This window comes from Tamandua tetradactyla, chromosome X (assembly GCF_023851605.1).
Source record: "Tamandua tetradactyla isolate mTamTet1 chromosome X, mTamTet1.pri, whole genome shotgun sequence".
Classification (NCBI taxonomy): domain Eukaryota; kingdom Metazoa; phylum Chordata; class Mammalia; order Pilosa; family Myrmecophagidae; genus Tamandua; species Tamandua tetradactyla.
In genome coordinates this window covers 85,979,644-86,005,274 of record NC_135353.1, presented here as the reverse complement: position 1 = coordinate 86,005,274, position 25,631 = coordinate 85,979,644, and the positions used below count along the sequence as shown (strand labels likewise).

The window sequence follows — 25,631 nt, the reverse complement described above, 5'->3', positions numbered from 1 at the left end:
TCCTCATGCAAAGAAAAAAAAATACACATACATATGACCCAGTCATTACAACTCAAGGAATTTACCCATGAGAAATGAAAGCATATGGTCACATAACCACTTGTACATGGATGTTTACAGCAGCTTTATTGGTATATCCAAGAACTGCAAACAACCCAAATACTCATCCAGAGGTGAATGGATAAATAAATCATGGCATATCCATACAGTGGACTACAACTCATCAATAGAAAGGAATGAACCATTTGTACCTTCAACAACATGGATGAATTAAAGAAGCCAAACAAAAAAGTATATATTGTATGATTCCATTTATATAGAGTCCTAGAAAATGCAGAGCAAACAGTGACAGAAAGCAGCTTCAGTGGAGCAGGAGAGAGAGATTATAAAAGGGCAGAAGAAAACTTTTGGGGATGATGAATATGATCATTATTTTGATTGTGATGATGGTTTTACAAGTATATACAAATGTCACAAATTCTCAAATTGTACACTTTAAATGTACAATTTATTGCACGTCAATTATACTTCCATAAGGCTATTTTAAGAAATGATTAAATTAAACATTACTCCCAGAGGCATTCGGTAGTTTGAGAAGCTAAAGTTCTAAGCTGGCCCCTATCTACTTCATCCAGTTATTTATATTGTTCTTGTACATAAGAGAAAAATGAACAGCACAGGAGAATGACATTTTTCTGTCTGCCTTTCATTTAGACCATTAACTGATACATCTACTAGATACTAGGCATTGAAACAGGCAGAATAATTACTATTAAAAGTTTCTATATGAAAAATGTAATTGACAAAAGAAAAAAAGTGATTTTTCTTAGTTTTGTTTCAATAAAATATAGTAAATATTTACACACAGATGCTCACCTCTTTGGATAATCTTGTGAAGACATCCCTTCGTCTGAGAAAATCCAATACTAAATACAGCTTTCTTTCAGTCTGAAAGGCTAATTAGAAACGAGGATGAAGTAATAGAGCACTCTTAAAAGCTCAGAAAGTTATTTATTATGTTTTTAAATTAATATATCTGTTTAGAATTTTAACACTAAACATGATAAAGCAATTAAGCATTTAGTCACATGGTCTATTACTGGATAACATTATCTTAAAATTGAATCCAGTATTAAGTCTAGTGTAGAAAACAGCTATAAATCCATTCCCAGAAAATAATCAACTTTGCATGTGTCTTTAAACGGAAACAACTAGAACCGTCATTTTCTTGATCTATGAAGCATCATGTTCTACTGCAGTTCCCTGAGCTCTGACTCTTAACTCTAAAACACCTATGAAATTCTAATTCTTTACAGCTTAACAAAAAAGCTGCCTCCTGTATTAAGTTTTCCAGGATGTCCCCCTTTCTTCATTTCCCTGCAGCATCCTCATCCTCTTACCCATCAAAATTGATTGCTACTGCTTTTGAGATCTCATTTTGTTTATACCTCTTTTATGTTACCTATTCCATTCTGACTGGTACAATTAAGTCGTTTATATGTCTGTGTATCCTATAAATTATATATCCCTTCACGTTAGGGATTACGTTTGCTTCGCCTATATAGTCCCACCATATTAATACAGACTTTTGTGTACAGTAGGTGTTTACTGATTAATCTAATGACATAATGGAGAGTCAAGGAAGGAAATCTTTAGATATTGTTACTTTCAATTCCATTAGAGACTAAGGTATCAGGGAGTAAAAGAATAATGGATGAAAATTTTTTCTGGATTTTTATAGGGATCCTTGGGTATATTTTGAATGTATTAGTTTTCAAACATACACTAAGAATACAATCAATAGCTGCTACTTTTTAAATCTAGAAAACTGAAAGTAACAAGGTATACTATAACAATGACTTAATGATACATATTCCTTATAGTTCTAAGGAAAAAATTCCTCAATCTCATCCATATATTATAATATACCTATTGCTTCTCACTAGTATTCTTCTTCCCCTAAGTATAAGAAAGAATAACTCAAAAAGACTAATATAGTTATATGATCCTCTCAACAGACCCAATAAATGGATAAATTTGGGTAATATAAACATGTCAGAACATCCAAGTATTACAATGTTTTACATAAACTATCACAGTAGTTAATATACTAAGATAGATAAACTAGTAGAATAGAAACACTAGCAGAGAGTTAATCAGAAATCATATCTTTTTACCTTAGAGAAGTTAACCAACTTAGACAAGAAAAATTTAAGAAGGAAAAGAAGGATATTTATATTTATTTCAGATAGATATATTTTACATAGTTAAATGTATTGAATCAGTTTTGGAGTATTTATTACCTGCTATATGACTGTCTGAAAATAAATCTTAATTCTCTAACACCATATATAAAAAAATACATACCATAGTGCAATTTGACAATAAATGGATGATTTAATTCCACAAGTATATCCCTCTCCACCTTTGTCCAAACCCTGTCTCGCTCTAAAAATTAAAAGCAATATACTTACACTAAAAAGAGTTAAATATATTACTCTTGTATGTAAGTTCAGTAAAAATATCATCAAATAGTAACATATTCTAAGAGAAAAAATTTTTTTTCATTTAGTAAATATTACTTTACATATTTATATTAAATAAAAAAACAGGCCAATTCAAGATATAGTGTAGATACGTGTATGCAGTCAGCTGTGTTTTCTCAATATGTAATGCCAACAGAAATGGTACTGGAAAAAACAAGTTTCTTGAAAGAAAAGAGTATTGCTTAATAAAATTAATAAGTTCATTTTAAAATAAATGAAATGTGTCACTTTTTCTAACATTAGGAAAAAGTAAAATCTCACTAAATTAGGACACATGGCAATATCAAACCCAGAAATATCACTTATTGAAAAGAAAACTGTAACAACCAAAAGAAACAGAATCTAAACATTTTATGCAAGCAATACACAGAATGTCTTTTAAAACGAGCTATACCAAATTCTATTTTAATAAACTGTCTAATTGTCTACCTTTTGAAGAAGCTTTTTTTCAACACCTTCATTGCATAGAGCTGCCCAGCATCAGGACCAGTTTTCTTCCTGACAAGAAAAACCTAATGGGAGAATAAAAAAATGTTAAATTCATATTTCAAGCCATTCTTGCTATATACACACATCAGCACACACATATATCCTTGAATTTCCTTTCATTTTATAGATAAAATGCTATCCTATAAGTTATATTATCATTTATAATATTAGTTAATATATTATCATTTTCTTCATTTAATAGATCATACTTTACATACACATACTACTGTAAAAGATGATTAAGAAAAATAGATAAATGAACTCACTGGCCATTTTTTATTCTGAAATATTACTAAATATTGGTTTACCTTATATATTACTTAGGTAAATGTTACTTTGCTTAGTTTGGGTAAATCACCTTTTACAGAGGCTGTAAGGATTTTCTTTTGTTTTGTTTTGTTTTTTTCTTGTAAGGACTTTTGGAATATAACTAAATAAGAGCAGTTTTGTGCTCTTTGGAGGAAAAGCAACAAATTAATGTAACATCTCAACCCAAAGAAGTTATAACCACAATTATATTGCCTCATTTTAATGAAATTTTGTTCTCTACAACTGTACTGAAAATAAAGGGAGGAAACATAGAAAAAAATAGATGAATTTGAGAGGTTTGTAATATGAGAGATAAATAATACACCAAAAGACTAATTTGAGCTAGATACCTCCTTTTATATCCCAAGCACCTTTCTGTTACTTTGATAAAGAGCAAACAAACGTTATGTAAATTAATTTGGTAACTTCATCTTCATTTTTAGAAGTTAACAGGCATTTCGTTTTCTAATTAAAAAATCAGAGGAAATTCCTATTTCTCTGACAGGTAAAATAATCAAGATAGCATATGTCAATAAGCAAATGAAAGTGAAACTCTTCAGAGTTAACAAGCAAGCTTTATTACCTTCTTTTTTTCAAACTAAGATCATGACTCATTAAAATCAAAGTTTCCAAAAAAGCTTTATCACAAAGACAAATATGAATAGATTACACACTTTTTATAACTGCTATTTATTAAGAAAGTACCACTTCATTGTTTAAATTGACTAGTAAAACTAGTTCACTGCCTCAACCTACCATCTCCAATTCTGCCAGGTTCTAATCAAGTATGCTTAAATTAAAAATTAAATTATTTTCACATAAAATTGCAGATGGAAGGGCTGTTAATAATTTCAGCCTCACCTCTTCCTGAAAATATAGTCCAAAACCTTTTATTCCAGATCTTCTATGTGATAATTACTATTCTGCAAACTGGAAGGTTAATTCAAACCCTATGACCAGAGTGTCTGTGCCATTTAGCAGATTCACCCATTAAGTGATCAATTACTCACCTACCAATATCCTTACACTTCATGGAATCTCTGCTTTCCTCTCTCCAGAAGATAAAACTTAAGATCAGACCTACACTTATAGACCATTTTCTCTTTAGAGTTTTCACACTCATCTAGGGTAATACTTCTAATATTTCTCACATTTTCTCTACAGAAGAACCAGTTTGGTTTTCCCTTGTACCAATCCATTGCAATCTTACTTTTATAAAACATCATCAAAATGAATTACTAAGAAAAATGAAATTAAAATGTCATTCACTTATGTTGAACCATCCTTGTATACCTGGGATGAATCCCCCTCAGACTGTTCATTACTAGTGTATAGAAATACTACAGTTTTTTGAGTGCTGATTTTGTAACTTATCACTTTGCTGTACTCATTTATTAGCTCTAGTAGTTTTGCTGCGGATTTTCCAGGGTTTTTGACATATAGTATCATATCATCTGCAACAGCGAGAGTTTTACTTCTTCCTTTCCAATTTTGATGCCTTGTATTTCTTTTTCTTCTCTAATTGCTCTGGCTAGAACTTCCAACACAACGTTGAATAACAATGGTGACAGTGGACATCCTAGTTTTGTCCCTGATCTTAGGGGAAAGTTTTCAGTTTTTCCCCATTCAGAACGATGTTACCTGTGGGTTTTTTCATATATTTCCTTCACCATGTTGAGTAAGTTTCCTTATATTCCTATCCTTTGAAGTGTTTTCAACAAGAAAGGATGTTGAATTTTGTCAAATGCCTTTTCTGCATCAATCGAGATGATCATGTGGTTTTTCTGCTTTGATTTGTTGATATGGTATATAACATTAATTGATTTTTTTATGCTGAACCATATGGAATAGAATAGATTGGTCAGATGTAGACCCTCTCATCTATGGTCAATTGATCTTTCATAAGGCAGTCAAGCCAACTCACCTGGGACACAACAGTCCATTCAATAAATGGTGCTTAGAGAACTGGATAGCCACATGCAAAAGAATGAAAGAGGATCCATATCTCACATCCTATACAAAAATTAACTCAAAAATGGATCAAAGACCTAAACATTAGATCTAAGACCATAAAACTCTTAGAAGAAAATGTAGGGAAATATCTTATAAATCTTATAATTGGAGGCAGTTTCCTAGATCTTACACCTAAAGCATGAACATTGAAGAAATAAATAAATGGGAAGTCCTCAAAATTAAACACTTTTGTGCATAAAAGAACTTTGTCAAGAAAGTAAAAAGACAGCGTACACAATGGAAGACAATATTTGGAAATGACATATCAGATAAAGGTCTAGTATCCAGAATATATAAAGAGAGTGTTCAACTCAACAACAAAAAGACAGATAACCCAATTATAAAATGGGCAAAAGGCATGAACAGACACTTCTCAGAAGAAGAAATACAAATGGCCAAAAGGCACATGAAAAGATGCTTGCTCAACTTCCCTGGGTATTAGGGAAATGCAAATAAAAACCCCAAGGAGATATCATCTCACACCCACCAGAATGGCCCTTATCAATAAAACAGAAAACAACAAGTTCTGGAGAGGATGTGGAGAAAGAGGCACACTTATCCACTGTTGGTGGGAATGTAAAATGGCACAACTGCTGTGGAAGGCAGTTTGGTGGTTCCTCAGGAAGCTAAGTATAGAATTGCCATATGATCCAGCAATACCATTGCTAGGTATCTACTCAGAGGACATGAGGGCAAGGACACAAATGGACATTTGCACACCAATGTCTATAGCAGCATTATTTACTATTGCCAAGAGATGGAAACAGCCCAAATGTCCATCAACAGAGGAGTGGCTAAACAAGCTGTGATATATACATATGATGGAATATTATGCAGCTATAAGACAGAATAAAGTTATGAAGTATGCAACAACACGGATGAAACTTGAGGACATTATACTGAGTGAGATTAGCCGGAAACAAAGTACTGTATGGTCTCACCGATATGAACTAACATTAGTGAATGAACTTGGAGAATTTCAGTTGGTAACAGAGACCATCAGGAGATAGAAAAATAGGGTAGATATTGCGCAACTGGACCTAAAGGGATACAGATTGCGCAACAGGACTGATTGTAAAAGTTCAGAAATGGATAGCACAATCTACCTAACTGTAATACAATATTGTGAGTACACTGAATGAAGGTGAATGTGAGAATGATAGAGGGAGGAGGGCTGTGGGCACAAATGAAATCAGAAGGAAAGATAGACGATAAAGACTGAGATGGTATAATCTAGGAATGCCTAGAGTGTACAATGATAGTGACAAAATGTACAAATTAAAAAATGTTTTTGCATGACGAAGAACAAAAGAATGTCAATATTGTAGGGAGTTTAAAATAGATGGTAACTCATATTTTAAAACTTTAACTTGTGTGTAAGAGTTATTTGGTACAAAATTTATAATTTGACTAGTGTATTTCCTAATATAACTTATGTGGACAGTTTTAAAAAGTGTCATTCACTAATACACGGTGTTAATAATATGGTGGTATATGGAGAAAGATACACCCTAAAGTAAACTATCATTATAATATTCTTTCATCAATTGTAACAAAGGTACCACACTAATCAAAGTGTTAATAATGTGGGGGAGGGGATATGGGAATGCTATATTTTTACATGATTTTTCTGTAAACTTTCAACTTCCGTAATTAAAGCTTTTTTAAAAAATTTCTACAAAATACAATCCCTTTTTTAACCTAATAAATTTCACATGCATAAAATTAGTCCATGAAAGAAAGTGCTATAAGAGTTTCTCAATGCTTAGTCTTCTGTTTCTGAACATGTTTCATAATGAACAAGTAACAAGCAGTTCAAAGACCACACTTGGGATAGACTAATCAAGAGAGTCTACATATTAACAAATGGTTGGTTTTTGAAATGCAAAAGTATTTTTAGAGAAAAGAATTCAGGAGTTGAACCAATTCATACATTTTGAGATCACCACAAATATTTCAGTATTAAAAGGGGCTGACATGTTAAAATTACTATCCTATGCTATTTTCTGTTGTCTGAAACCTAGTCTGAACCCCAAACAGATTTCCCCAAACAATTCAGAGCCCTGAGAAAGCATTGAGTCTTACCACAGATTTCAGTGGATTCATTCCATTTAATTAATTTTACTGGATTTGAACTTAGAATGGATATTCCTAAAAACCCAGAATTATCACTAATAAAACTGGTAAATATCTGAGCAAAGATTGTCGTATTTAATACAACTATAGCCTACTCTCAGTGTTCTTTTTTTTATTAATTAAAAAAATTAACTCAGTGTTCTTTATAATAGAACCATTAGAAAATAAAATCTTCCATTCCTGCCAATCCTGAAGAATACCTAGGACATTATATAAAATTCTACAAAGGATCAATGCACTAGGTAACTTTCCAGAAACCTACAACCTCCAGATGGGTCCCGGACTAGATAAATCCTGAAATGCAAAGAGGCCAGCCTCTCCATAACATCAACTAGTTCCATCCCCCAATCCTATATTATCAACAGCCCCTTCCAACATGAAAAAGTTAGAATGGGCATAGCCCAAATACCCCTAAAGAGTAGGGGAAAGATCAAAAGTGATGGTGGAGTTATACAGAGAAGGTAGGGTTTAACAAATAAGTATGATTGCTGAATCATTACACTGATATTTCTTTTAGTCTCCAGTACCTTAGAGCAGCTAGAAGTAAACACCTAAAATTGTGGAATTGTAACCCGTACCAAACTCTGAAATCTGTTCTATAACTACCTGTTAAAATGTACTTGGGAATTTACTGCTTTTCCATATATATTTTTTACAATAATAAAACATTAAAAAAGAAGAGAAAATCTTATAAATTAGCAGTGCTATAAATCAGGCTTTTTAATTATAGAAGAATGTCATTCAACCTAGCTTACATAGAATATACACACAAACAATTATCATAGAGTCCTAAATGTCATTCAGTAATTATCAATAAGCTAAATAAGATACAGTCACAGATACACATTTACTCATCTGCTTTTTCCATGTTTTCAGTTATTGGCAAACAAATGGACTTGTATATATCTGAATAGCTGATTTAAGAGGCAGTCTTCAGCAGTTTCTTAAACAGTAGATTAAGTGAACTGCCACACACTAAAAAAGCTTCAAAGCTAAGCAAATGGCGTTAACTCTAAGCATCAGGCTCAAAGTTTTCCCTCAGTTTTACTGAGAAGGGCAAATAAATGCAGATAACCATAGAATTCCCTTTTTCCTAATCAAAATCATATGACTAAGAGATAACAACAAAGAGATCAAATCATTTTGAGTGATGACTCCACCTCAAATCTCTTCCAGGAGAACAATTCTCAATTTTTTGGTCTCAGTAATACTTTATATTGTTAACAATAACTAAAGATTTCAAAAGCTTTTGTTTATGTGGGTCATAGATATTGATATTTACCATTAGAAATTAAAATGAAAAAATTAAATATGTAATAATTTATTAAAAATAAACTCATTAAATATCAACAAATATTTTCATAAAGATATTCATATTTTCAAAAAAATTAGATGTATGACACTATATTTTTGCAAATCTCTAATATCTAGCCTAATAGAAGAAAGTTGGATTCTCATATCAGTTTCTACATTCAGCCTATTGCAATAAGTTGCTTGGGTTGAAAGACAGGAAGAAAATTAGGCCTCACACAGCTATGAATTGGTGTGAGAAAAGGGAGGAACATTTTTTAATAGCTTTTTCATATTCTTTCATATAATTGTATATCAAAGAAGGTACTCAATATGTATCTTCTTAATATGACACCAGAACTCAACAAGTGGCAGTTTCTTAAAGCTTATGTACAGTGGGGAATCTGAAACCATATCAATTAACAGTCTGTATTCTGTTATATAAAAATCTATTGGTTGGTGGTACGACAGTGGCTCAGTGGCAGAATTCTCACCTGCCACGCCGGAGACCTAGGTTCGGTTCCCGGTGCCTGCCCATGCAAAAAAGAATCCATTGGTTTATCTTGTATTTGAATGGATCTTATACCCATATCTGATTTGATAGCATCATGCATTAGTCATCACAAAAATATTGGTTCACTGAGTTCTGTGCATTTTTCAAATGTGGCACAAACTTACCTCATCAGAAAAGTATTAGGAAGATGTCAAGCTCATGGTGGCAAATAAAAAATTTCCAAAATTGTAATTTTAGCTTGAAAAGCTCAAATTGTATCAATAATAAAAATACAGTGAGTTGTTTTCCATGAAGTAACAGGATCATTCCATTGATTTCCTGAGAAAATATCTACCAAATACTCAGGTTTAAATAGCCATAGTTTGTCAGTTGTTATTTCAAGGAAAAAGTCTGCTCCATGATAAAAGTTGTTAGCTCAGCTCACAAATTAAAAAAAATTGCAGAAATGATTTGCTGTGAGACAACCATACTATTAGGTTAGCAACTAAAGTGTACTTCCCATTTCATCACACAGAATATTTTTTTAAAAGTGTACTGAAGGGCTGAGATTTAATCAAATTAATAATTTTTAATGTCTCAAGAACATTCTTACCTAAAATTTACATTTTTATTAGAGAAGTTGTGAGTTTAGAAAACAATTACGCACAAAATAAAGGATTCCTGTGTACCACCACACCACTTACATCTTGAATTGGTATGGAACATTTGATACTACTGATCATAGCACTTTTAAAATTATACTATTTTTTAAACAGGGGTTACCTTTGTTACAATTGATGAAAGATTATTAAAATAGTTCAATCATTGGTTATTTACATTAGGTGTATTTTTTCCCAGACACCACCCTATATTAACACCTTGTATTACTATCCCTATACGTTTGTTATAATTCATGAAAGAACATCCTTATTCTTACACTATTAACTATAGTTCATTGGCTATAATAGGGTTCATTGTGTTGTACAGTCCTATATTTTATCTTTTAATTTTTTTCCTACTAATATATAAGTCCTAAAGTGTTCACTTTAAATCACATTCACCTATACACTTCAGTACTATTGAAAACACTCACCATAATGTCTAACATCACCATCATCTATTTCCAAACCTTCAGCCTACATAGAAAAACTGTACAAATTAAGTATCAAGTCTCCATTCTCTAACCCCAATCTATCTCCTAGTAACATATATTCTAGATTCTAACTCCAAAGGCTTGCTTATTATAATTAGTTCTTAAAAGTGAAATCATGCAATATTTGTCTTTTTGTGTCTGGCTTATTTCATTCAACATAATGTGCTCAAGGTTCATCCATGTTGTCACATACATCAGGACTTCATTCCCTTTTACAACTGAATAATTTTCCATAGTATGTAGATACCAAATTTTATTTATCCGTTTAATGGTTGATGGACACTTGGATTGCTTCCATCTTTTGGCAATTGTGAATAATGTTGCTATGAACACTGGTGTGCAAATATCTGTTCAAGTACCTGCTTTCAGTTCTTCCTGGTATATATTGAGTAGCAGTGATACTGCAAGCATGGCTCTTTCCCATAGAAAGGCCCACCTGACCTGGTGCTACAAAGGAGAAACATGTCTCTCAGAGTGATTTATTACAAGTGTACTTGTAAGGAGCTGGAAGAAATCTTCCCCAAACCAGTTCAACATGAGGATGTGAGTGATAGCTTTTATAGGTAGACAAAGTGGTCTCTTGTTAAAATTAAGCTAAGATACAGTCATATAAATGTTATGTTCTTGATTTTTTGGTCATGTCTTGCTTCTCAGAATTGTTACATGCAGAACTTTATGGTCTTAAGTAATCAGCCATAGGGGTCAGAACTTCTTCTTTATCTTGGTGACCTATAGCCTCTGCTTCTCATAGTAACTCAAAACAAGATTTCAGTTAGGGTTTGCAAAGTACGGTCTCATACAAAGAAGAAAATATTATTTAAAATATTATTTATAGATTCCTTCCTTCCTCCCTTCCTTTCTTCCTCCTTCCTTTGCTCCCTTCCTTTATCTCTGTCTCTTTCTTTCTTTCTTCCTTTCTTTTCTCTTTCTCTCTGTCTCTATCTCTTTCTCTTTCTCTCTCTTTTTCCTTCTCTCTCTCTTTGTTGCCTCCTCCTCAGTGTGATGAGTGGTTTATTACTTTTATGCGTTAAAGTTTTAAATTAATAAGTAAAAGAAAAAAATAGATAAGACCATCAATTTTGCTGTGATTTTCAGCTATTTAATTTTTTATAAGATTTTTTTTAACTAACCGGGATTAACAAGTCATATGGTAATTCTATACTTAGCTTCCTGAGGAACTGCCAAACTGTTTTCTACAGTGACTGCACCATTTTACATTGCTACCAGCAATGAATAAGCATTCCCATTTCTTTATATACACTCCACACTTGCAGTTTTATGCTTTGTTTTTAATAGTGGCCATCCTAGTAGGTGGGGAATGCTATATCAGAGTGGTTTTATCTACATTTCACTAATAGCTAGAGATGCTGAGCATCTTTTCATGTGCTTTTTAGCCATTTGTATTTCCTCTTTGTAAAAATATCTACTCTTGCCCATTTTTTTCATTGGGTTGTTTTTCTACTGTTGAGTTGCAGGATTTCTTTATATAATCAGGATATTAAATTCTTATCAGATAGGTGGTTTCCAAATAGTTTGTCAATTGAATAGGTTGAGTTTTCACTTTTGCAACAAAGTCTTTTGAAGCTCAAAAGGTTGTAATTTTGAACAGGTCAAAATTGTCTGTTTTAAATTTTGTTGCTTCTGCTTTGGGTGTAAATTCTAAGAAACCATTGTCTAACACAATCCTGAAGATGCTTCTCTACATTTTCTTCTAGGAGATTTATAGTCCTGGTTCTTGTATTTAGGTCTTTGATTCATTTTGAGTTGATTTTTATATAAGATCTGAGATGTAGGTCCTCTTTTATTCTTTTGCATATGGATATTCATTTCTTCCAGCATCACTAATAGAAAAGACTGTTGTTTACCAGTTGAATGTATGTGGCTGCCTTGTCAACTATCAATTAGCCATAGATGTGAGGGTCTATTTTTGAACTCAGTTTGATTCCATTGTTCAGTATATCTATCCTTATGCTGGTACCATTAATTTTTGACCACACAGCTTTGTAATATAAAGTTCAGAAGCGTGAGACTACTAACTTTTTACTTCTTTGTCAGAAGGTTTTAAGAAATTTGGCGGCCCTTTCTTTTCCAAATACATTTAATAATTGGCTTTTCCATTTTGGCACAGTGGCTGTTGGAATTTTGTTTGGGATTACATTCAATGTGTAGATCAATTTGGGTAGAACTGATATCTCAATGATAGGTACTCTCCCAATCCAAGAAGATGAATGTTCCTACCATCCACTTGTGTTTTTATTTCTTTAGGCGATGTTTTGTAGTTTTCCGTGTCCAAGTCCTTTACATCCTTGGTGAGATTTATTCCTACATACTTGATTCTTTTAGTTGCTATTGTAAATGGAATTTTGTCCTGATTTCCTTCTCGGAATACTAATTAATAATGTATAGAAACACTGTTGATTTTTACATATTAATCTTGTATCCCAGCACTTTGCTGAATTTTTTTTTTAACTCTAGAATCTTTGTGTAGATTTTTTGGGGCTTTCTATATATAGGACCATGTTTTCTACAAATAGTGAAAGCTGCATTTCTTTCAATCCAATTTAGATACATTTCTTTTTCTTGCCCGTTTAGGCAAAAAATTCTAAGCACAAAGTTGAAAATCAGTGGTGACAGTGAACATCCTTGTCTTGCTCCAGATTGTAGAAGGAAAGATATCAGTCACCATTGAGTAAGATATTAACTGTGGTTTTTTTCATGTGTACTCTTTATTGTGTTAAGGAAGTTTCGTTCTATTCCTACTTTTGAAGTACTTTCATCAGGAAAGAGATACTGGATTTTTTCCAATGCCTTTTTTGCATTAACCAAGATGATCATGTGGGTATTCTCCTTTGATTTGTTGATGTGGTGCATTACATTAAATGATTTCCTTGTGTTGTACCAACCTTGAATTCCTGGGATAATACACACTTGTACATGGTGTAAAATTCTTCTGATGTACTGTTGGATTTGATTTGCAAATGTTCTGTTAAGCACTTTTGCATCTATATTCATAATAGAAATTGGTCTGTAAATTTCTATTCTTCTGGTATCTTTATCTACTTTTGGTATTAAGGTGATGTTGGCCTCACAGAATCAGTTAATGTAATGTTCCCTCCTCTTCAGTTTCATTGGAAATTTTGAGCAGTATTGGTACTAAGTCCTCTTGGAATGACTGGTAGAACTTATGTGTAAAACCATCTTGTCCTGGGCTTTTCTTGGTTGGGAGTTGTTTTTGTTTTTTTTTTCTTTTTTTTTTGCATGGGCAGGCACTGGGAACCAAAGGTTGGGAGGTTTTTGATGACTGATTCAATAACTTTACTTGTAACTGTTCTGTTGAGGTCTTTTCTCTCTTCTAGAGTCAGTTTAGGTTGTTTATTTCTAGGAGTTTGCGCATTTAACTTTATTTTGCCTCATTTCACTCATCCCCCTTTTGATCGAGAAGGCATTCTCAATCCCATGATGCTGTACTGACCCATCCTGCGAGTCCTGCCCCACATTGCCAGGGAGATTTATACCTCTGGAAATCCCACGTAGCAGGGAGGGCAGTGAGCGCATCTGCCAAGTTGGCTTAGAGAGAGAGTCCATAGCGCATCAACAAAAGTAATTCTAATGCTTTTAATCTCAATTTTATTTATTTATGCTATAATTTTTTATATTTCTTTCCTTCTGTTTACTTTAGATTAGTTTGTGGTTATTTTTCTAGTCCCTCCAGGTGTGCAGTTTGGTCTTTGATTTTATCTCTTCTTTTTTAATGTAGGTTTTTAGGGCTATAAATTTTCCTCCTAGCATTGCCTTGATTGCATGCCATAACTTTTGGTATGTTGTGTTCTCATTTTCATTCATCTTAAGATAGTTATTGATTTCTCTTCCAATTTCTTCTTTGACACACTAATTGTTTGAGAGTGTGCTGTTTAAGTTTCACAGTTTTATGAATTTTCCAGTTCTCCACCTGTTATTGATTTCCGGCTTCATTACATTATGGTCAGAGAAAGTGCTCTGCATAATTTTAATCTTTCAAAATTTATTGAGACTTGTTTTGTGACTCAATATGTGATCTATCCTGGAAAATGAACCATGTGCACTTGAGAATAATATATAGCCTGCTGCTTGGGGGTATAATAGTCTGAATATGTCTATTAGGTTCAGCACATTTATCATATTGTTCAAGGTCTCTGTTTCCTTACTGATCCTCTATGTAAGTATTCTATCTATTGATGAGAGTGGTGTACTGAAGTCACCATCTGTTATTATTAAAGGTGAATTTTTTCCCTTTAGGTTTTGCATTGTTTGCATAATGTACTTTGGGGCACCATGGTTAGGGGAATGCATATTTATGATTGTTATTTGTTCCTGGTGGATTGCCACTTTTATTAACATTTAGTGTCCTTCTTTGTCTCCTATAACCATTCTGCAATTAAAGTCTATTTTGTCTGATATTAGAATAGCTATTGAATCTCATTTTTGATTACTGTTTGTGTGGAATATCTTTTTCCAACCTTTTCCTTTCAAACTATTTGAGTCTTGGGTCTAAAGTGAATATCTTTTAAACATTATATATTTCGCTCATACCTTTTCATCCGTTCTACAAATCTGTGTCATTTGATTGGGAAATTTAATCCATTAACATTCAATGGTATTACTGTAAGGCAGTACTTACTTCAGGCATTTTATCCTTTGGTTATGATTTTGTTTTCTTTTCTTTTTCTTTCTTTTTTTTTTTTTGCATGGGCAGGCACAAATCAAAGCAGGGTCTCTGGCATGGCAGGCAAGAATTTTGCCACTGAGCCACTGTCGCATTGCCCTATCCTTTTTGGTTTTTATATGTCATATTTTTTGTCTCTCTTTTTACCCTTTTAATTACTGTTACTGATAATCTTCATTTCTTCCCCCTACTTCAAACCTCTCTCTCCTGTCTTTTCATTTCGGCCTTCAGAATTTCCTTTAGTATTTCTTGTAGAGCAGGTCTCCTGTTGACAAACTCTGTTTCTGCATATCTGTAGCTATTTTAAATTCTCCCTCATTTTGAAGGTCAGTTTTACTGGATAAAAAATTGTGGGCTAGCAGGTTTCTCCTTCAGTACTTTAAATATGTCATAAAATATTTATGCCATCTCACCTTCATGGTTTCTGATGGAAAATCGGCACTTAGTTTTATGTGGATCTCTTATATGTGATGAATTACTTTTCTCTTGCTGGTTTAAGGATTCTCTCTTATAGTTGGCATTTGATTCTGATTGTACGTGTCTCAGACTAGGTCTCAGCATTTATTCTGTTTCAAGTACATTGCTCTTCTCAAACATGTATATTTATGTCTTTCACAGAGCTAGGAAATTTTCAACTGTTATTTCCTCAAATATTCTTTCTGTCTCTTTTCCCACTCTTCTCCTTCTGTGACACCCATGACACATATGTTTGTGCACTTCATGCTATCATTCAAACCCCTGAGCCTCTGCTGTATTTTCTCCATTCATTACTCTACAAGTTCTACCTTCTGTTTGATTTTGGATGTTGTTTCTTCTAGTTTGGTGATTCTTTCCTCTGCCTATTCAATCTGCTGTTGTATACCTTGAGTTTGTTTTCAATCTCTTCGAATGTACCTTTCAGTCACACAGTTTGTTACATTTCTTTTTGTACTTTCAAATTTTTCTATATGCTTACAGTGACTTTTTAGTATCCTTTATCTCTCTAGCCATATATTCCTTCAGCTCCTTCAATAGATTTAGATTTGTTTGAACATCTTTGATTACTTGTTCCAAATCTGTGTCTCCTCTGAAGTTTTAATTTACTCTTTTGATTGGCTGAACCCTCCTGTTTCTTAGTAGTACTTACAATATTTTGCTGATGCTTGGCCATGTGATTATTTTGATGAGTTTACTCTAAAGGTAAGTTTCCCTCTCTTGCCTGGAGTTTTATTGTTGATTATCTTCATGTTAAGGCTCTACTTTGATGCTTGGTTCAACTTACTCTAGACCTTTAGTATAGTCTATGTTTAAATGATCAGATTTTCTAAACTCTTCATCTGATTCTTGCCCTGGAAACACAGAACAATTTTTAAGATTGCAGTTTTTGTGCAATTTTTTTTACCCCCAGGAGAAAGCTTCCTTTCCTTTTTTCCCCTCTCTGGGAATCCTGATCTATTCAGTTTGTTTTTGTTTTGCCTTCATAGCTTTTAGACACAACTTCTGTTGTCTCTAGCTGCTTTTGCCTGGAGGGAAAATTCCAGGAGGAGAATTAGCCCAGGGAGGACTTTCCTATATCATTAATTACCCAGCCAATACAGGGCCAGGGACCCAGGAAGGGGTGTGATCAGCTCCAAAGTATCCTGGGAGGGGATCAGGATGGATGCTAAATGACTCTTGTCAAAGCTATGCTTCCCTGGCATGTCCATAGATAGCCCCCTCAGCAAACTGATCCCTGCAGACATGAGGAGGTACTTTGTCTTAAAATCTCTCCTACCTCCTCTGGGATGGGGCTGAAATAATGGCTTCTGCCACCTTTTGTCTGGTGGTGGGTTGAAACACTAGCTCAGAGTGGAAACAGAGATCCAAATTTGCAAATCAAAGGCCTTGATCGGGGCTCAGCTGTGTTCCTCTCTGTTGCTGGGGAAGAGGATTTTATGTCCCTACTGTAGCCAGAATGGGAGCTAATCCTAAATTTGCCTGCCATGAGAGTGGGGAATGGGTGTCAGCAGCCTCCAAGTGAAAAGAGCTACTCAGAGTTCTTTACAGTATTTTGTCAAACTCTTCCTTCCACCCTTTCCTGGATGCTACAGTGTTCTTTTAGCTTCTTGAGTCCCAGAAGTGTTATTTCAGATAGTTCCTACTTGTTTACCCAGCTGCTTTTATGTTTTTTCTAAACTGCAAGTCTAAGGCAGTAAGGAATACAATAACTATGGGTATAGCTTGGAGGCAATGCCTTGACTGTGTCAAGGCACCAGCATTTTTATAAATAATACCTCAGTAGTATTATGAAAGTAATTTTGATCTTGAGGACCCCCTGAAAGGGCATTAGGGATGCCCAAGGACATGCTGACCATACTTTCAGAACCACTATACTAGAAAATAGTGGGATTAAAAAAGAGCAAGAAGAGACAATGAAGGAAAAAAGGGAAAGTCCAGGCTTTCAGGAAAACAGTTGTACAAAGCAGTCATTTTTTCTCTACCATCTAATAGAAGCTATAATTCATAGTCTAAAAAATTAATTGCTTATCTGTTCATAATCTGCTTTATTCTTTTCAGTTCTTATGGATTAATAGATGTGAAATTTCCTAGGATGTGAAAACATCATCTCCCTCTCCCTTTTACCTAAGATCAACAACAGAAGAAGCTGCATAGTTTCAAACTACTTTACCCAAAAAAAAAAATCTATCCTGATAATAGAGGTTACTTTTCTGGCACCCCAAACCAATTCTGGGAAATTTCTCAGAACTGACTGAGTTACCGTAATGTACCCTTCTCTCAATCACAGGAACTTTTATAATTGTCCATTAAGAAGGTATTCAGAAAGTGTTTATTGAAGTGAACTTAAAAGATCACAGAGTGGAGGAGAGTCAAGACGGTGGCTTAGCGAGGTGTGTGATTTAGTTCGTCCTCCAGAGCAGCTCATAAATAGCCAAGAACAGAACAGAACAACTGCTGGTGAAATGTCAGTAAACGGACACACAGCATACCCCAGTCTGGACCAGCTGAACTGGCTGTGAACGCCCCCAGAACTGTGAGTCCCCCAGGCCGCAGCGGCCAGTGCCCCACCCCAAAGGCTGCTTCCCAGAGGGGAAAGGAAATGGACTTTACTAGCAAGAGGGGCTGAGCACAACAAACTCCAATTTTGGAATTAATTAACAAATTCCGCTACAAAAATAGACCCCCAGCTTCAGCTGAACCTTGAGTAAAAGCAGTGGTCAAGTAAAAGTGGAGGTTGCTGGGTTTTGCCCTGGCACAAAGGGGGCAGGGCTGACAGAAAAAGAAAAAAAACAGGTTTTTTTTTTATCTGAAAAGGTCTGGGCCCTGCAGGAAAGGAGGGGGCACATAGGACCTGGAGATACACAAAGCAACATACCAACTTAAGCTCTTGATTGGCAAACCCGAGGAACAGGGTCCTGCTCTGAAAAAGATGTTTCATTTTCTCTTTTATGTCTGTGTTCCTATGCCTTGATTACTGTTTGGATACAGCTGCAAGGCTACTCGGGCTCCACTGCCCCAGGCATAGGCAGAATTGAGCTTGTTTGAGAGATTGTCTGGAGCCTGTGCCTTCACAGGAGAGGGGTGGGGCTCAGCTCAGGTGGAATCCCTTTCTCAATGAATTAAGACCCCAGGGTCTGGAAGAGTGAAGCTATTAAAGCCAGCCTACAACCTCTCCTGTCTCCACCATGCCCCCAGCAGGGAGAGTCTGCTGGCTGAAGTCAAAGGTACCACATCACCTTATGCTGGTGGGACCTGCAGGTCGAACAGCGCAACATACTGGGCAGGATAGGAAAAACACTAAGTCCAGAGACTTCATAGGAAAGCCTTTCAATCTGCTGGGTCTCATCCTCAGGGAAAACTGAGGCAGATGACTCTTTCCTCCTGAGAGATCAGTTTGGTCTGGGGAAATCTGACTGGGGTCTATAATACCTAAGTGAACCCTCCTAAGGTGGGTGGGGAGAAAGGCACGATTCAGGCAGGGTAAGAAATGGAAAAAACAAGAACTGAAAATTTCTGATCTATTAAACAAAACCTAAGCTAGAGGATCAGAATAAACTGAACTGAATGTCAAAGAACAGACAGACATCAAAGTCATCCAGCAAGAAAATCCTAGGGAAAATAATCACCAGAATAAACTAATTAAGGTAATTAACTGCCTAGATGTTAGTAAAAAAGGACAAATCATACTAGGAAAATTGAAGAAATGGCCCAATCAAAGGACAAACCAACAATTCAAATGAGATACAGGAATTGAAACAGTTAACTCAATGTTCAAACAGACATGGAAAGCCTCATCAAAAATCAGATCAGTGAATTGAGGGAGGAGATAAAGAAGTCAAGGAATGAAGAAAAAGAAGAAATCGAAAGTCTGAAAAAACAAATCACAGAACTTATGGGAATGAAAGGCACAGTAGAAAAGATGAAAAAAACAATGGAAGCCTATGATGTCAGATTTCAAGGGGCAGAAGATAGGATTAGTGAACTGGAGAACAGGATATGTGAAATCGGACAAGCAAAAGAAAATATAGGGAAAAGAATGGAAAAATATGAACAGGGACACATGGAATTGAACGACAACATGAAGTGCATGAATATACATTACACATGTTGTGGGTGTCCCAGAAGGAGAAGAGAAGGGAAAAGGAGGAGAAAAACTAATGGAGGAAATTATCACCGAAACTTTCCTAACCCTTATGAAAGATTTAAAATAACAGATCAAAGAAATGCAGCATACCCCAAACAGAATAGATCCAAATAGATGCACTCCAGGACACTTACTAATCAGAATGTCAGATGTCAAACAGAAAGAGAAAATCTTGAAAGCAGCAAGAGAAAAGCAATCCATCACATACAAGGGAAGTACAATAAGACTATGCATAGGTTTCTCAGTAGAAATCATGGAGGTGAGACAACAGTGGGATGATATATTTAAGACACTGTCCTAGTTTGCTAGCTGCCGGAATGCACCACACCAGAGACAGATTGGCTTTTAATAAAAGGGGATTTATTTTGTTAGTTCTTCAGAGGAAAGGCAGCTAACTTTCCACTGAGGTTCTTTCTTACATGGGAAGGCACAGAATGCTCTCTGCTTGCCTTCTCTCCAGGCCCCTGGGTTCCAACAACTTTCCCCGGGGTGACTTCTTTCTGCATCTCCAAAGGCCTGAGCTGAGCTGCGAGTGCTGAGATGAGGAATGCCAAGCTGCTTAGCTGTGCTACGCTGAGTCTCTCATTTAAGTACCAGCCAATTAAGTCAAACGTCATTCATCGCAGCAGGCACGCCTCCTAACCAACTGCAGATGTAATTAGCAACAGATGAGGTTCACGTACCATTGGCTCATGTCCAGAGCAACAAAGCTAGGTACATTCACCTGGCCAAGTTGATAACAAATGAATCTAACTACCAGTGATACTAAAAGAAAAAAACAGCCAACCAAGAATTCTATATCCAGCAAAACCATCTGTATTAGTTAGGGTTCTGTAGAGAAAAAGAATCAACAGGGAACACTCTCAAACATAAAATCTATGAAAGTGTCCCACATGACCGTGGGAATGCAGACCCCAAATTTGCAGGGCAGGCTGTAAAGCCAATGACTACGATGGAGGGTCCAGATGAACTTCACAGGATACACTCGCCAGCCGAAGTAGGAAGAGCCTGGTCTTCTGAATCCTCCTTACTTCCTATTGGCTGATTACAATGGAATCAGCTGTGGATGCAGCTGACATGATGATGATTTAATTCTATGACATGTCCTCATGGCAACAGACAAGCCAGCACTAGCCCAACAAGACAAACAGGTCCCACCACTTGGCAAAGTTGACATATGAACCTGACCATGATAGTCCATCCCTTGTCAATTTGGCAGCTATACAAATCACCATAAACTGTGCCTAATTTCTAAATAAAAAACAATAAAACACATTTTTCTTTCAACTAACAATACTCAACTGTCCTACATATAACTGGAAATACATTAAATCTCTCCAGAATAGGATGCAAATACTTGGGTGATATTCATTCTTAAACGTGATATCGTAAACTTAAATACTATAGCATGAACAAAACAGCACTACAGCCCTCGTTTCTGAACTTATTACGTGGTCGAAGTTCATATTTATCACTACCTTCTTCCACTACGCATTGCATGTTACCTTTACTCTCAGCAAGCGCTTCAGCTGGCCGTGGTTCTTTGCCTGGTGGGGTGACCCAAACCTTCATTCCTAAAGTTTCAGAGCCATTGGTGGTCCTGTCTGGATGGGGTCTTGCAGTTTTCCATTGACTTTAATCACAGGGCAGGGTAGTACTAAAAAACGCCCTATGGCATCTCCTATATTCCAAGAAAACTCTTCCTTACCTCTATTATGTAGGTGCAGTCCTACATCCCCCTGATAGTAAGGGTCAATCACCCCAGACAATAATGTAATCCCCTTCTTAGCTAGTTGATCTAGGGGCATAACTAGTCCAAAGTGACGAGGAGGCAGACTTAGATTCCAATTCAATGGAATCATTGTTGTTTCTCCTGGCGGAAGCACTCTCCCTTTTGCAACAGCAGAGCTCAGGGACGCAGGGACAGGAAGCAAAAATTTTCCTAGTGGATTATTAGGGGAAATAGTGAGTGGCACCACTCCTATTTCCACCCCTTGGTTCCTAGACCCACAGATCTTGGCCATGGGAGAAACACCACCATACAGCAGACGCTGATTTAGAGCATATACAGCTTCCTCAAGAACATTACCCCAGCCTTTCAAGGTATTGCCACATAGTTGGCACCATAATTGAATTTTTAAAAGGTCATTCCACCATTCTATCAATCCAGCTGCTTCTGGATGATGGGGAACATGGTAAGAACAGAGAATTCCCTGAGCATGCACCCATTCCCTCACTTCATTTGCTCTGAAGTGTGTTCTGTGATCAGAAGCAATGCTATGTGGAATACCATGATGATGGATAAGGCATTCGGTAAGCCCATGGATGGTAGTTTTGGCAGAAGCATTGCGTGCAGGGAAAGCAAACCCGTATTCAGAGAATGTGTCTATTCCAGTTAGAACAAACTGCTGTCCCTTCCATGAAGGGAGTGGTCCAATGTAATCAACCTGCCACCATGAAGCTGTCTGGTCACCTCAGGGAATGGTGCCATATTGGGGATTGAGTGTGGGTCTCTGCTGCTGGCAGATTGGGCACTCAGCAGTGGCTGTAGCCAAGTCAGCCTTGGTGAATAGAAGTCCATGTCGCTGAGCCCATGCATAACCTCCATCCTTACTACCATGAACATTTTGTTTGTGAGCCCACTGGGCAATGACCGGAGTTGCTGGGGAAACAGGCTGACTGATATCCACAGAACAGGTCATTTATCCACATGATTATTAAAATCTTCCTCTGCTGAAGTCACCCTCTGGTGCACATTCACATGTGACACAAATATGTTCATTTTTTTAGACCACTCAGAAAGGTCTATCCACATAGTTCTTCTACAGACCTCTTTGTCACCAATTTTCCAATTATGTTCTTTTCAAGTACCTGACCATCCAGCCAAACAATTAGCAATAGACCATGAGTCAGTACACAAGTGCACGTTTGGTCAGTTTTCTTTCCAAGCAATATGAACAACCACGTGCACTGCTTGAAGTTCTGCCCACTGGGAGGATTTCCCCTCATCACTGTCCTTCAAGGACACCCCAGAAAGGGGCTGTACTGCTGCAGCTGTCCACTTTTGGGTGGTACCTGCATATCGTGCTGAACCATCTGTAAACCAAGCCCAAGTTTTCTCTTCCTCAGTCAATTCACTGTAAGGAACTCCCCAAGAGGCCATAGCTCTGGTCTGGGAAAGAGAAGGTAATGTGGCAGCAGTGGAGAACATGGGCATTTGGTCCACTTCTTCACGTAACTTATTTATCCCTTCAGGACCTGCTCTGGCCCTATCTCAAATATACCATTCCCATTTTACAATAGAGTGCTGCTGGACACATGCAACTTTATAGCTTGGTGGGTCAGACAACACCCAGCTCATGACAGGCAACTCAGGTCTCATGGTAACTTGGTGGCACATGGTTAAACATTCAGTCTCTACTAAGGCCCAGTAGAAGGGGAAAAGCTCTTTCTCAAAAGGAGAGTAGTTATCTGCAGCAGATAGTAAGGCTTTGCTCCAAAATTCTAAGGGTCTGCATTGGGATTCTCCTATAGGGGCCTGCCAAAGGCTCCAGGCAGCAACTCTAAATGCCAGTGACACTTCCAGCACCATTGGATCTGCTGGATTACTCGGCCCAAGTGGCAGACCAGCTTGTGCACCAGTCTGGACCTGTTGCAGAGCCTCCTGTTGTTCAGGTGTCCACTAAAAATTAGCAGCATTTCTGGTCACTCGACAAATGGGCAGGAGTAGCACACCCAAATAAGGAATATGTTGTTGCCAAAATCCAAAGAGATCAACTAGGCATTGTGCCTCCTTCTTGGTCGTAGGAGGGTCTAAATGCAGCAACTTCTCCTTCGCATAAGAAGGGATATCGCAACATGCCCCACATACCTAGAAATTTCACTGAAGCAGAAGGCTCCTGTATTTTTGTTGGATTCATCTCCAATCCTCTGACACGCAAATGCCTTACCAGTAAGTCCAGAGAAGTTGCTAATTCTTGCTCTCTAGGTCCAATCAACATGATATCATCAATATAATGGACCAGCATGATGTCTTGTGGGAGGGAGAAACGATCAAGCCCCTGCAGACAAGATTATGACACAAGGCTGGAGAGTTTATATACCCCTGAGATAGGACAGTGAAAGTGTACTGTTGACCTTGCCAGCTGAAAGCAAACTGTTTCTGGTGGTCCTTACTAATAGCTATTGAGAAAAATGCATTTGCTAGATCAATAGCTGCATACAAGGTTCCAGGGGATACTTTGATTTGCTCAAGCAATGATACCACATCTGGAACAGCAGCTGCAATTGGAAAAACCATCTGGTTGATCTTATGATAATCCACTGTCATTCACCAAGTCCCATCTGTTTTCTGCACAAGCTAAATAGGAGAGTTGAATGGGGATGTGGTGGGAATCACCATCCCTGCATGCTTCAAGTCCTTAAGAGTGGCAGTAATCTCTGCAATCCCTCCAGGAATCTGGTATTGCATCTGATTTACTATGTACTTGGTAGGGGCAGTTCTAGCGGCTTCCACTTGGCCTTTCACACCATAACAGCCCTTACTACAAGAGCTGGAGAGCCAATGTGGGGATTCTGCCAGTTGCTCAGTATGTCTATACCCGTTATATATTCTGGAACTGGGGAAATAATTACAGAATGTGTATGGGGTCCCAGTGGACCCACTGTGAGACAGACCTCAGCTAAAACTCCATTGATCATCTGGCCTCCATCAGCCCCCACTCTGACTGGTAGACCAGAGTGATGTTTTGGGTCCCCTGGAATTAATGTCACTTCTGAACCAGAATCTAATAATTCCCAAAATATCTGATTTCCTTTTCCCCAATGCACAGTTACCCTGGTGAAAGGCCATCAGTATACTTGTGGAAGTCTTGGAGGAAGATTAACAGTATAAATTTGTGACAGTGTGACAGGGTTCTCCCCCAAAGGGACCTGGCCTCCCCTTCATTCAAGGGGTTCTGGGTTTGTAAACTGTCTCAAGTCTGGAAATTGATTAAGGGGCCATGACTCTGTTTTTGTAATTCAGGTCAGACTTCTGTTCACTTGACCTAAAACTCTTTTGTTTATTCCACTCAAACAAAAGTTTAGGAGATTGCCCTTCTATTGTATTTCTAGGTACCCCATGATTTACTAGCCAATTCCACAAATCTCTGTGAGTCATATAATTTTGACACCTGCTTTGAGTTTGCTGTCTATTATAATAGCTACCTGTACCATGTCTTTGGCGATTAAGTGCTGCCACCTGGCAACTGCCAATTCAGGATCCTGTCATGCCCATTGTGTTTAAGGATTCCAGCTCAGTGACAGCTGCTCCCACAGTAATATATGACCTAAAGAGAAATGCAACCATGGAGCTCTTCAGGGATGATGGTGCTAGTCTCACAAATTTATTCCTCATTGTTCTGGAAAAAGGTGCATCCCCAAGACATTCCTGCGATGAAGAGCATGCTTTGCATGATAAATCCACTCTAACATTCCAATTTCTCTAAACCTCAGGATCCCCTCATCTACATTATACCAGGGCAGTTCTGGCATTTCAACCTCAGGTAATGTTGGCCACCTTTTGATCCATGTTTCAACCAACCACTCAAACAAACTGTTAATATCTTTTTTAACTCCTCAAGCTATAACACTGAATGCAGAATCTTTGCTTAGTGGGCCCATATCAATAAATTCAGTCTGATAAGCCTTATATTCCTCCCACCATTATCCCACACCCTTAAAATCCATTGCCACACATATGCCCCCGATTTCTGTCTATATAAATTGGAAAACTCACACAGTTCTTTTGGAGTATAATGTACCTCCTCATGTGTGATACTTTGTACCTCACCTTTAGAGATCTGTTGGGACTTTAGTCTAGTTATAGGTCTGGAAGA

At 36.7% G+C, this 25,631-nt stretch overlaps 1 protein-coding gene across 1 annotated transcript in view; it reads right to left on the bottom strand.

Annotated features, from left to right (window-relative positions):
• Nucleotides 1-876: 876 nt before the first annotated feature.
• The window catches only part of LOC143671398 (ribosomal protein S6 kinase alpha-3-like), an 83,209-nt gene continuing 58,454 nt past the window's right edge, over nt 877-25,631 (bottom strand). The window contains exons 4-5 of the mRNA XM_077146552.1: nt 2,976-3,058; nt 877-956 (exon numbers count right to left, since the gene is read on the bottom strand). Of these exons, the coding sequence (XP_077002667.1) occupies nt 3,027-3,058 (32 nt within the window). The 3' untranslated portion in view covers nt 877-956; nt 2,976-3,026. The remainder of the gene's footprint in view (nt 957-2,975; nt 3,059-25,631) is intronic.